Source organism: Notothenia rossii, assembly GCF_949606895.1.
Source record: "Notothenia rossii genome assembly, chromosome: 3".
Classification (NCBI taxonomy): Eukaryota; Metazoa; Chordata; class Actinopteri; order Perciformes; family Nototheniidae; genus Notothenia; species Notothenia rossii.
In genome coordinates this window covers 5,837,948-5,851,306 of record NC_136901.1, presented here as the reverse complement: position 1 = coordinate 5,851,306, position 13,359 = coordinate 5,837,948, and the positions used below count along the sequence as shown (strand labels likewise).

General features: G+C 46.9%; 1 protein-coding gene across 15 annotated transcripts in view; it reads left to right on the top strand.

Moving 5' to 3' along the window:
- Positions 1 to 13,359, top strand: part of LOC307031321 (mitogen-activated protein kinase kinase kinase kinase 4-like) — a 34,521-nt gene that overhangs the window by 13,909 nt on the left and 7,253 nt on the right. For 3 of the 15 annotated variants that reach the window (XM_079668314.1, XM_079668307.1, XM_079668312.1), the window contains exons 4-22: positions 545 to 670; positions 886 to 996; positions 1,074 to 1,164; positions 1,247 to 1,377; positions 1,960 to 2,014; positions 2,108 to 2,186; positions 2,887 to 3,062; positions 4,028 to 4,100; positions 4,194 to 4,404; positions 5,105 to 5,266; positions 6,242 to 6,328; positions 6,741 to 7,220; positions 8,147 to 8,302; positions 8,672 to 8,950; positions 10,215 to 10,315; positions 10,399 to 10,526; positions 10,744 to 10,838; positions 12,551 to 12,729; positions 12,890 to 12,998. In XM_079668314.1, the coding sequence (XP_079524440.1) occupies positions 545 to 670; positions 886 to 996; positions 1,074 to 1,164; positions 1,247 to 1,377; positions 1,960 to 2,014; positions 2,108 to 2,186; positions 2,887 to 3,062; positions 4,028 to 4,100; positions 4,194 to 4,404; positions 5,105 to 5,266; positions 6,242 to 6,328; positions 6,741 to 7,220; positions 8,147 to 8,302; positions 8,672 to 8,950; positions 10,215 to 10,315; positions 10,399 to 10,526; positions 10,744 to 10,838; positions 12,551 to 12,729; positions 12,890 to 12,998 (2,829 nt within the window). Of the gene's footprint in view, positions 1 to 544; positions 671 to 885; positions 997 to 1,073; positions 1,165 to 1,246; positions 1,378 to 1,959; positions 2,015 to 2,107; positions 2,187 to 2,886; positions 3,063 to 4,027; positions 4,101 to 4,193; positions 4,405 to 5,104; positions 5,267 to 6,241; positions 6,329 to 6,740; positions 7,221 to 8,146; positions 8,303 to 8,671; positions 8,951 to 10,214; positions 10,316 to 10,398; positions 10,539 to 10,743; positions 10,839 to 12,550; positions 12,730 to 12,868; positions 12,999 to 13,359 lie in introns of all 15 variants that reach the window. The other 12 variants (XM_079668313.1, XM_079668311.1, XM_079668310.1 and 9 more) reach the window with 9 other exon arrangements.

The following is a 13,359-nucleotide window of genomic DNA, read 5'->3' as shown; positions in this document are numbered from 1 at the left end:
AAACTTCCGTTGGGTTGCTTTAAAGTCAAGCTTCAGTTTAAGATTCACCCTGTAATAGAAACATGTGATGGAGCATTACTAACCTGACTCAGACGGTTTGTTTCACCAAACCTTCTAGGAAAGCTCCATTGGAAGCCACTTGGAAAGGGCAGGCACTTTCTAAAGCACTTGGCAGGTGATTAGATCAATCTGTCTATCACCTGCTATCATGGGCCACTTCTGATTGGTTAACAATGGCTGGTACATGTGGAGCACAGCACTTCTGATTGGTGTGGATGACTGACACGCAAGAAGAAAAGAAAATTGTTAGATTACCTTAAATGTTTCCCTACCTTTCCTCACATCTGTGCACAGCACCTTGTTGACTGTCATGTCTTTCTGTAGTGGACTTTTTATTTTATTTCAAATCGCAATTTTGATTTAAAATCGATTAATCGTTCAGCCGTACCGCGCAGTGATTATTTATAAATGCAGATTTTCCAGTGGAAGGACAAACCCCCTCTTGTCTGTTCCCCCCCTCTGTAACGTGTCGTTGTGTGTCTAGGATGAAGAGGAGGAAATTAAACTGGAGATCAATATGCTGAAGAAGTATTCCCACCACCGAAACATAGCCACCTACTACGGTGCTTTCATTAAGAAGAGCCCCCCGGGACACGATGACCAGCTCTGGGTAAGTCCTCAAATCCACTCCAGATATTAAGGCTCAGGACGCAGTATGGGAAATATGTAGCGGCCATGATCGTTTCCTTTACAAACCTAAGTATCTTAATCACCATGATCCATAACTTATCTACTGTGGTCTCCTTTAAATATTATTACACGGGTCAAGTCATTATTCTTTTGGATTTTCTAGACGTATCTTCTGATGCTTGTTTTTTCTTGTAGTTGGTGATGGAGTTCTGTGGCGCTGGTTCCATCACAGACCTGGTGAAGAACACGAAGGGGAACCAGCTGAAGGAAGACTGGATCGCATACATCTCCAGAGAGATCCTTAGGGTGAGTGCGTCCTCCTCTCCTCCTCTCCTCTCCTCTTTCCTCTTCCCCACTCATTTCCTCCCCTTTCTCCACCTCAGGGTCTGGCCCACCTTCACGCCCACCACGTCATCCACCGTGACATCAAGGGTCAAAACGTCCTGTTGACTGAGAATGCAGAAGTGAAACTGGGTAAGTGACAGGCTCTAAATGTTCCCCTACCTTCCCTCTCACCTGTGCACAGCACCTTGTTGACTGTCATGTCTTCCTGTAGTGGACTTTGGTGTCAGCGCTCAGCTGGACCGGACCGTGGGGAGGAGGAACACCTTCATCGGGACGCCTTACTGGATGGCCCCTGAGGTCATCGCTTGTGACGAGAACCCAGACGCTACATATGACTACAGAGTAAGAGCCTCAACACCCAAAACTCGACATAAGAGCTGCAACGAGTGCAGTTTCATACAAACACGGCAGGAAATGCTGTTTCCAGCTTCCTAAATATGGACTTGTGCTGCTTTTCTTATTTCATATGAATCTTTATTTACTATGTATACGGGGCGGTTTTGGCGCAGTGGTTGGTCAGTGGTTAGAGCATTGGTGATCAGATCAAGGGGCGTTGGTGAACTCCATTTCGAATCCCACCTCGGCCGCCTCTGCGTCAGGCCGTTGTGTCCTTGGGCAAGACACTTTACCCGCATTTGCTACTGTGGGTATTGTCCACAGTAATGACTCTTACATGTCTAATATGTGTAATGTGTATTTGTAAAGCGCTTTGAGCACCTGTGAAAGCGCTCTAATACAAAATGTAATCCATTATTATTATTATACTGTTTTGGACTTACGAAACAGACATTTAAAAACATCAGCTTTAAAAATGATGTGCATTTGAATCTATATTGAAAACGATTTGCAGCTTGACTTGACATTGAACACTTGATTTGTGTGCTTGCTGCAGTTTTGCTTAATTTGCGCCTCCTTGTCTCGCAGAGTGATCTGTGGTCTACTGGTATCACAGCTATTGAAATGGCTGAAGGAGCTCCACGTGAGTACCTGTTATTTCCTGATATGAGTTTATTTTTGCGTCGGTTCAATCACACTTTGTATTGATGTTCTGTATTTGTTCGTCTTCTTCCAGCACTTTGTGACATGCACCCAATGCGTGCGCTCTTCCTCATTCCAAGAAACCCTCCCCCCAGACTCAAGTCTAAAAAATGGTAGGTAAACACTAAGAAAATGTGGTTTGTTATGCATTTACATTCTTTCCAATCCTCATTGCACCCATAAAATCCTCACACACAAGGCTTGAATCAGATTTGATGTATAGATTTCCTACTTGGCCTCTCCATTTGTACTCTTGTGCATTTAGATTTGATCTCTGACCTCAGCCCAGGCAGCTACAGAGGCTTGAACCAGGAGCTTGTGCTCAGCCTCTCCTGGCACGCACTGCAGACACAAGGTCTCTTTAGCTAGCACGAGATCTAAGATGAACTACTTCCTGTTTTTACAGAAAAATGTAGCCTGGCTTTCTTTTACATTAATATAATCCTGTGTTGCATTAAAAATACTTTATTTAGCTTTAAGATGATTTGATTAAAACCCTTTAATGGCAGCAGGTGCAATTGTGATGAGAATTGAATTGCAGTGCACCCCATATTTCAGTGCTTTGTGACAGATGCTACCCGTCCACATGTATAAACCTCAATGTTTCCGAGACAGAAGATGTGTTGCTAGGGCTGATGGGTAATCTGTCATCTCAAGCTTGTTTGCAGGAGTGTCCGTTTTACTTAGCATCCCTGGATGTGCTCCATGCTTTCGTGGCTGAAGCATCTGTCTGGCAGCCGCTGTCTCCTTGTGTCTGTCACCCTCTCGGTCCTGCATCGTTCCTCCCTGCTGACTCTCCTCCGCTCACTACAGGTCCAAAAAGTTCATCAGTTTCATCGAGGGCTCTCTGGTGAAGAACTACACGCAGCGGCCCCCCACAGAGCAGCTGCTGAAGCACCCCTTCATCCGAGACCAGCCCAACGAGAGGCAAGTCCGCATCCAGCTCAAAGACCACATCGACCGCACCAAGAAGAAGAGGGGGGAGAAAGGTGCGTCTGGCTCTTAACTTGTCTGCCTTTAGTTATCTCTTAAAGCTCCCATGTCATGCTTTTCCGGTTATTACCCGTCCCCTTGTGTGTTATGACGGTTTTTCTGCATGTAAACGGTCTGCAGAGTCAAAACCCTCAAAGTACCCCCTTTAGCGAGTAAAACTCTAAAACAGAAAATACCTCCCCGAAACGCCTCGTTGGACATACGTCACTGTCCATTGATTCTTCCGGGTAACTCATGATATCATGCGTTACCCGGAACCAAATGGACCAATCCGTGGAGCCGTTACGTTAAGCCCCCGCTGATTGGTCCAAATTGACCAATCCACGGACTTCCTCACACACACACTCAGTGCAAGCAGCTCTGCTGATCTCTCCTCCCTGGCTGCAGGCTGATAACAGACAGTTGGGATCGCGGCGAAATTCTCTCTGCAGACCCATTCTCTCTGCAGACCCATTCTCTCTGCAGACCCATTCTCTCTGCAGACCCATTCTCTCTGCAGACCCATTCTCTCTGCAGACCCATTCTCACAGCGTTTATCAACCTTTCTCTTACTCAATATCAAGCCACACTTATTGTTTTTACTTCGGCTGTGACTTTGTGTGTGCTCAGGGTGAGTTTGGCTGTGTTTCGCTAAACAAGGAAACCACACATCCACGGAGCTCAGCACGATTCACAACGTCCCGACCAATCAGAGCACACTGTGCTCACAGGGAGGGGTGGGGGCTGGAGCTACTGGAGCTACTGGAGCTACAACGAGCCGTAAAGACAGAGAGTGAAATTCAGTGAATACACGTAGTTTACAGAGATGCTGTTTGAGAAACCAAAGTGATTTTGGAAAATTGCACAATATAAATCTATTCTAGTAGACCTCAACAATGGAATTATGATCAGTGGAAATGGCCATGACATGGGACCTTTAAAGTGTCTGGTTCTAAGTTGTTCCTTTTCTTTCTTTGTACAGATGAGACAGAGTACGAGTACAGTGGCAGTGAGGAGGAGGAAGAGGATCCCCCAGAGCAGGAGGGAGAGCCCAGGTGAAAACAAAACATCTTTACCTACTTATTAGAAGTCATTACAATCTAACCCCACTGTCTCTAATCGATGCCATCTTTCCTCCTATCGTCTAGCTCCATTGTCAATCAGCCAGGGGAATCCACGCTGCGCCGCGACTTCATCCGCCTGCAGCAGGAGAACAAGGAGCGCTCGGAGGCGCTGCGCCGCCAGCAGCACCTCCAGGAGCAGCAGCTCCGAGAGCAGGAGGAGTACAAACGCCAACTGCTGGCCGAGAGGCAGAAACGCATCGAGCAGCAGAAGGAGCAGAGGAGGCGGCTGGAGGAGGTTGGATGATTTGATGACGCTTTTCTTTCTGTTATGCAGCTCTAACGGCCCGCCCACACACAGGCATGAAACAAATCTTGATGCTGGGCGTGTCTGAAAGCTTGGCGATTTTTCTGCGACCAACAACCAATCACATGAATCTCCCGCCCCCGACATACAAAGCAATAGCAATGTTAAAACAAAGTAAACTGGATATAAACTCTCCAAACAGGCGAAAACCTACCAGTTTCCCCCACTGTCTCTGCCACATCCCTCCATGCCTGGTTCCTCCCGTTTGTATCCCGGTTAATAGTTCTGGTCGTAAAGAACCGGGTGATTTCCTACCGTAATATCTTGTTTAGATTATGAGGAAATGAACTGCGGTCTGGCTCTCCCAGCTTGCACGCGGTTTGATTGGCTGCGCTTGCACTGTCAGATTTGCATAAACGGGATTTGATTGGCTGATGCCAGCTTCGAAAGCATCGTGAGCATCAAAAGTTGAACATTGCTCAACGTTTGATGCTCACGATGCTTGCAAAGCCATGCTCCGCTCCCCACAATGCAGTTCGGCGAAGATTACAAATCTTCTACGTCACCCCATCCAAGTGAATGGGCGAAGCTTTGAAAGATTTGTTTCATGCCTGTGTGGACGGGCCGTTAGATAAGAGCCTGGTCTGGTTGCTGAAACATTTGTTGACATTATTGTCTTGTGGCTCCACAGCAACAGCGTCGCGAGCGCGAGATGAGGAGGCAGCAGGAGCGAGAGCAGCGTCGCCGAGAGCAGGAGGACAAGAGGCGTGTGGAGGAGATGGACCGTAGACGTAAAGAAGAGGAAGAGCGCCGGCGGGCTGACGACGAGAAGAGGAGGAATGATCGGGAACAGGTCAGTCCTATCACATTGTACTTGTACTTTGATGCAGGGGGTAGAATGAACTAGTCCTGGTGAAAGTGAGAATGTTCATCAAAGTTCTTGTGGATTCGGGAAGCTGACAGAGAGGATATACTGAAGTGACAATGAGCCAATTTAGATGTTGATCGCTGGCTTTAAAGGCTCCTGTCTGTCCAGAAAGGAAGGCCCGTTCCCAAACCGCCCCCTACACCCTACCCCTACACCCTACCCCTACACCCTACCCCTCCGTTTGCACGTTCACGCGGAGGGTCCGCCATATTGAGGGCTGTTCCAAAGCAACGAGTGTGGAGCGGTGTGGAGGGGGAGTGGGCTATCAAGCCCTCAAACAGCGAGTCTGCATTGGTGCTGACTTGAGACCGGTCTCTACCTGACCGGAGTCACGCTGTGTGTGTCCGTCAGGAAACAAGCTGTTAACAAGTAGTTCCAGCAAACATCCACTGATAAACTGCGATGTTAACGACCTCATGATAACCTCATATGTTTTAACTTAGGATCATACCTGTGTTTAGTCTAGAGAAAGGTAAATGTGTGCATTTTATTATAAAGTTGTGTATATTCACAGACCGTTGAAAAAACGAAGAAGCTTATAAACATCAGGTTCAAAACTAAAAGAGCTTTGAAACACAATGAAAGATGTTTGGAGTTTTATTTGAGTTATTCATTTAAACTTTTTGTCTAAGAGATGCTGATTTGAAACCGTTGTTACATACAGTTACGGCATTTCCTGTTTCTGCCAGAGGAAGGGGAGGCCGTCCCAAAGCTTGCCGCTGTATTTATACCCTTAACCCTTTATGGAGGGAGCCTCGTTGAGCTGCTAGTGTGGCTACAGACGGAGTTCACTCCGTCACGGAGGGGTAGGGTGGAGGGAGTGGTTTGGGATTGGGCCGAAGTTACAGAGCGTGGAGCTGGACACCGTGTCTCTCTAACCTGCTCTGCTCTGATTGACAGGATTACATCAGGCGCCAGCTGGAGGAGGAGCAGAGACACCTGGAGATGCTGCAGGAGCAGCTGCTGCGGGAACAGGCCATGCTGCTGGTCAGTCTCACACACACACACACACACACACACACACACACACACACACACACACACACACACACACACACACACACACACACACACACACACAGCCTGGTATAGTTATTTTAATATCTTTGGCTTTGTTGAGTCATCTTGTGATCGTGAAATTGGTAAATCATTTATTTGAATACGAAATGTTGTGTAACGTTTTTTGTCAACGTATCCTCTTTTTTTGTATTTTGCAAGTTGTCCGAATTAATTATTTGCCAAATGGTTGGAACTCCGAACTCCTCCTCTCTATTCTATATAATCTATTACATTTATTCAGTTACAGTGTAAAAGTGAGTTCCCGGTGTGTAAAATCTGCAATAAAACAGGCTGCCAAAGCCTGACTGTATAAACGTGTTTTAAGGAAAGCATTTAACAGTTGGCACAGGTTTGTCCGGCCGACAGCAGCTCTCTTCTCACCCCCTTGCATCGACCCCACGCTCTGCAACAGGAGTTCAAGTGGCGGGAGCTGGAGGAGCAGCGCAAGGCCGAGCGTCTCCACCAGCGGCTGCAGCAGGAGCAGGCCTACCTGCTGTCGCTGCAGCACCAACCCAACAAGACCAAGCCTCCACAGACCTCCACCCTGCCCCCTGACAGAGCCCTCCCCTCACCCCCTCACGCTCAGGTCCTCGACGCTGCTGTTCCCGTAGCAAAAGGCTCCTATGAGTCCTCCAGAGAACTTGACACAATCCCCTCAGACAAATCCCAGAGCAACGACTCAGATGAGACATGTCCAAACCAGCTCTCAAACCCCCCCACCCCCTATCAGACTGAACTCCCTGACTCTGAACCTCCCCAGGCAGAAAGTCTGGAGCCCGATAGGCCGGTCATTCCTCCTCCTCCTCAGCCAATCAGAGAGGTGAACCTCCTCCTCGGCTCTGCCTGCTTTTTCCAGCTTCTTCTTGCTTGTCTTCACACAGCCTCACTGACCAAGATGCAAGCAGCAGCAAATGCTGGTTTCTTTTTGCACAAATAGTTGCATTTAATTGTCTTTTGTGAATGCTGTGGCGATAGTCCAGAGCAATTTGTTACAACATGGGTCCTCTCAGTCAGGCCCTTTGAATGAAACAATCAGGGGGGGGGAGATGGAGAATAGAAACCCACAGCAACCAGGCTTTTTGTGTCCTGAATAAAACTGAGCTGCTATCCTCCACCCTCTCTTGGCACTCGCACTGTTGCTAGTCTCCTTGACTACTAAAACCGGGTGGATTTATACGTCTTCATTTTTACTTGAAGCAGTCTGAGCGAGAGAAAGATAAATCATTATTTAAAGTGGAAATCTAAGCAGGAGTCCCCCCCAAAAAATGCTGTATTACTTCCCACATAATGAATTGATTTTAGCTGAAGCCACTTTTCATTAGACGTCCTTTCCCCCGGGTGGGTTCCCTCCTCCTCAGAGTAAGGAGGTTTCAGGAGTTCTCTTGTGAATCTCTTCACTCTGTTCTGACTCTGTGTGTGGGCCGTTGCATGATGGTGGCTGAGGCCCAGACTAACATGCAGGACCCCATCACCAGAGCTGTTCCGTGTCATTAACAACCATCTTTCCCTCCTTTGATCCAACACAAGGATGTATCTGTTTTGAAAGCGTCCTGTCTCCACCTCTACCTGTGTCTGTACGGCTGCCTTGATTGGGCTTCAAGCATGTTTAAATGTGATATCCACAAAATGTTGGCGTTTGTCTGTGAAGGTTTCTGAGTGTGAGAAAGACTATCAAGGGACAGTAATGATAAACATTTGATGAAATATTTCCCCGGTTCCTTACCCTGTCCTGTTGGATTCCCTCAGGCAGACGAGAGGTACCGTAAGAACATTCAGGGCTCCCCTCAGGTCGCCCCCCCTCCCAAGCAGCCCCCTCTGCCTCCCCGATCCTCTGAACCTTTCTCCAACGGCGGCCCCTCTGCCTCCGAGGCCGTGGCCATGCAACGACCCATGGAGCCTCAGGTAACTCCTCCTCTCCTTTCCTCGCCTCCTCCTCTTCCTCCCTCACTCCTGGGTTTCTGTACTAGGTGTTTTGGTCAATCAGCGAAGTGAATATGGAGACCCTTATATCTTCCTTCTGTGCTGAAACAGTAGAACATAATCTGGATGGAACTATCCTTTAAGCATTTGCATCGATTTAAATCCCAAACTATGAATCCCATCATCATGTCGTGTCGTGCTGTATGCATGTGTATTTACATATAAGCATGTTGGTGAACATCCACACATCTCCCTTCATGTCTCACTGTGTTGTCTGCTTGTTCCACCTCCCCTTCCTCCTCCCCCCCTCCTCCTCCTCCTCCTCCTCCTCCCTTCCTCCCTCCATCAAAGGTCCAGTGGTCCCACCTGGCTGCGTTAAAAAGCAGCATCAGCGCTGCCCCCTCTCCTCCTCTTCCTCCTCCTCCTCCGCCCGTGGTCTCTCGCTCGCAGTCCTTCAGCGAGCTCGCCGGCGTGAACTCTAGCTTTGCACAACTCCAGCTGCTCTCCCAGGACCCCCAGCAGCACCCATCGCCCGCACGCACTGACCCCCAGCCCCAACCTCCCCTCCACCACCCTCAGGGTCTTAGTAGGGCCGAACCCCAGGTCAGCGGAGAGGAAGTTCCTCCCAAGGTAAGGAGCTGATGAGGGACCCCTTACCCCCCCGTCCCTTTCCTGCCTTCCTCCACCTCCATTCACCTCCTCTCATGATGTCTGTGTGTCTGCCTTGATGTTTCTGCCTCATCTCGAACATCAGCTAGACATTCTCCATATTTGGGCGTATAAAGCATATTCAAAATCCGGTGTTAATTTAAGTTGATATATAAAAGAAAATAACCTCCAACCTACGCTTGTTCTGAACTTTTGATGGAGATTCTAGAGCAGTGGTTCTCAACTGGTCCGGCCTCGGGACAACTTTTTACTTGGTCAATAAATCGCGACCCAACATTTTGAAGCACTCAAATCTATTCAACAAAAAATCGTGCTGTAATATATACGCTTTTCAGCATAGAATATTAATAAAAGTGAAGTACAGTGCATATATCCCTTCACAGAACTAAAGTATGCTTTTAAAAAAGGTTTTATGCGATGATGGAATCAAAGCTGAACTATATAAAAAGGCACACATGCTGAAAACCTAACCCCAGCAGGGGGGTCTGGGGGGATTGGCCCCCAGGAGATTTTTAGACATACTAACATAAACTATGCATTCTGGTACACTCTGAGAAGAAAATAAATACATCTATTACTACCCGACATATTAATAATATTTTATGCCATTGTTTGTTTTTCACTTTGTTCTGACATCTTGCTGCGAGAAGAGTAAAGAGGAGATGGTCTGTGTGACTGACTTTAAATTGTGGGTAAGGGTAGATAGCTCCCATTGTTCTGTGACCTGTCAATCATCAAACCGGGGGTCATATTTCATTATGTGTTCATTTGTATCTGAAGTTGTACCAATGGATGTATAAAGAAGAGTTCTACCACAAAGTTATTCTCCGTGGGTACTCCCGGCAACAATCTTGATTCTGATTGGCCAGAAGACTCGAAAAAACATCAGCAAAGATATTTTATTGAGAAGATGATCACTACGTGACAGAAGTTTTCAAAACCGTTTATGGTGTCCGGTACTTCCAGTCCAACGCCGACTGCATGCACAGCGTTAGAAAATCGGGCCTTCAAAATAAAAGTTTGACTTTCCCCCCCCCAAAAAAAAAAAATATTCCAACTTTTTTTTCCAACTTTTTTTTCCTTCACCGGTTGAGAACCACAGTTCTAGAAGTTCAGATTCCTCTAAATGCTCAGTTGTGGTTGATTTGATGTTGCAGTGGATATGTATCCTCACTTGTTTTCTCATATGCCACTTCCTGAGGATGTTTGAATCTGTTGGCTCCAGGTACCAGTAAGGACCACCTCCAGGTCTCCAGTGCTGTCGCGCCGAGAGTCCCCTCTGCCCCAGCAGCCCGGGATCGCGGCCGGACCGAGGATCGCTGCAGGGTGAGCTGAGAGACCTCTGGGTTTGATAGGATCGTCTCATGTGGGTTGCGTGTTAGTGTTAATGTGCTGTCGTTCCGTGTCAGTAGTGTGGAGCAGCGGCCTCTGTGGGACCGGGTGGAGAAGCTGCAGCCGCGACCCGGCAGCGGCAGCTCCTCCGGATCCTCCAACTCCAGCTCTCAGGCTAGCCCTGGGGACCGCTTCAGGCCACGCTGTGAGTCTCCTGGTACTGTACTTTCACTCCCTCTACTAACTGCCTATTAGCACATTATCATTATTACTATAATAACACCATTACCATTCTGTGCTCCCCGCTCCGGTACGCTTTTCTGCTGTTTCTATTCATCCGATTAAAGGTGGCTTCAGAGCCAGCTCTCCCTGCCAAACTCTGTTTCCCCTCACTAACTCGACCTCCTTTTGTTCTCTCAAAGCTTCCTCCAAATCTGAAGGATCGCCTCTCCAGCGGCCTGAAAATGTTCCAAAGAAACCAGATGAAAAGAACCTGGCCAGGCCGACTCGACCAGCTGTAAGTCCCGTTCGTAAAGTGCCGGTTAAACTTGTTTGATGCTGAATAGGTGAAAACGGTTTTGTGTTTTTCTCTTATTTTCCACTACTCTAATTATTCAACCACCTGGTGAATCCAATGGTTGTTGGGGAACCTCTTAGGGTGATGCGGTAAGCCAGTTACATGAGATTACATAACCACACCTTTGCTATGCTTGCACCATTGCCCCTCTCACTGCATTACATGATAATGGCCTTTTGTCCTTGGATGGTTACGGTCTTCCCTGCCTGTGATCTATTGCCTCCTGCTGGCGTCTGTCCTCTTGCCTGCACAGTTCCTTATCACTTTATTGCTTGTCCACACACGGCAGTGAAAGAGTTAACCCTCTGCCGCAGCTTCCTGATTTGAATGCGGCCACATTTGAATGCAAACCCACTCGTCCTGTTTCCTTGCTCCTGCCAGAATTGCTCCTAATCTCACCTGGTTTGTTGTGCGATAAACCGTGTCACACTCTTTGTTGAGCATGTGTGGGAAGTGTCCTTCCTCCCTTTTCTCTGTCGCCCCTGACCTTACAAGATTCCATTATTAAAAATGTGTAAGGAATAAGCCGAGGGCAACAAAACATTGACTTTAGAGGGTACAAAACTAATGACTGAATAAGAAACAATTACATTATGATCTGATGACATGATTAGAATGAATTAATTCTGGACTAACGGGAGGAACAAGGTTTTAAGATGTGATGTTGGCCTCTTTATGAAACATGCTGACTCAAGGACAGGTGTTCAGTTGGGGAAAAATGTACTGCCTGACCAAAATAGGTTTGCAAAATCACCTAAGACTGCAAAATATTCTTCTATAAGTACCCAGAGACCTGAGACTGTAGGTATATTTAAGTTTAATAGAAAAAAAGGTGTATATAAGTAAGGGCACACATTTTGAAATGGCAGGCTTTGTTCTCTAGACCAGTGGTTCCCGACCTGGAGGGGGCGCGCCAAAGATCGCAGGGGGGGCCTCAGATGATTTGAGGCCAAATATCATATTTAGACTTTATTTTTTTACTTTTTTTTTTTTACATATAATTGTAACGCATTACATGATTGTCACTAAAAGCCTTGTCTCTACATTACAATGAAATATAAAAAATAATTGATTCATTAGTTTTAATAAAAATTCAAGTTAGTATTAAAGGCATAAAAAGACAGAAATGTATAATTCTTTCTTTAATAGAAATGTTTCTTCTGCCCGTAAAGTGTCCAAACCGGGCTTTTCTGGATAAGCGCATTTTTAAAACGTAGTCATTGTCCATGCCGGTTTCAGTTGGATTATTCGTCACAGTTGCTCCGATCAGATCGGTCTCTTCTATTTTGTAGATTATTTACGACTTTTGAATCCACATAAACACATCGGCAAAATCCGGCTTACTTTGAGCATGTGTTTTAAACAATTTGATCCCTTTGTGAATTGTTTCCACTTCTGCGCCGTCCTTTAAGTTCTTCATACAGCGGGAATCCAAATGAATGAATCCTGAGTCCAATAACCATCAAAGTCACTCCAATAGTGCTCCTTAATTACCCCTCCCCCCCCTTGTGTGTGTGTGTGTGTGGGGGGGGGGGGGGGGCGCAACTTCCAAGAGGAGTCATTTGGGGGGGCTCTTGGGAAAAAAAGGTTGGGAACCCGACAATCTGAGAAATCCAGAGTCTCTCCTAAGACTTCCTCCCTGTTCCTCTCAGGATCTGACGGCTCTTGCCAAGGAGCTTCGAGCAGTGGACGACCCGAGGCCTCCCCACAAGGTCACCGACTATTCCTCCTCCAGCGAGGACTCGGGCACCACCGACGAGGAAGACGATGAGGAGGTGGACCAGGAGGCGGGAGAGGAGTCCACCTCAGGACCCGAGGACTCCAGGGCTGGGTGGGTGGAGCTTGGCTTTGGTCTTTCATTGATTTCAACAATGAGATATTCCAGATGATATGAAACATATTGCTCGTATGCATTGTCAGAACCATGAGTGTTGCATGGCTGTTAACGCTGGTCTGGTTACGGACGTCAGATTTCCCCATGGCTTCCGCAGGAGGATGAGCAACGGGGAGACGGAGTCGGCTAAGACGATGCTGGTGGAGGACTCGGAGAACGAGAAAGGCATGACGTCCTCCAAGGACGGCACGCTGGTCATCAGACAGGTAGGAGGAGCAGGAGATAGATTGAACCTCAGGATAGATGGTTGATAGAAATTAGGGATGCCAGAAACTGACCATGATCAAAATCAAAAATCGGACAGCCCTGGCGAATATTAATTGATTATTCGCCGCTGGCTTCCTCCAAGTTTACAGGTAAACAAACTGGTGGTGTGACCAATGGCCATTTACAATTATTAATACTATTACTATTATTAGCATTAGTCTATATTTTGGTTGAAACTAAGCCAGGAAAAAAAAGAAAAACATTAAAAAAATATATAAATAAAATTGAATCTTAAAAATAATTTTCGATTACGGAGACGGTAACGAATATTCAAAAAATCGAATAATCGCTGGCATCCCT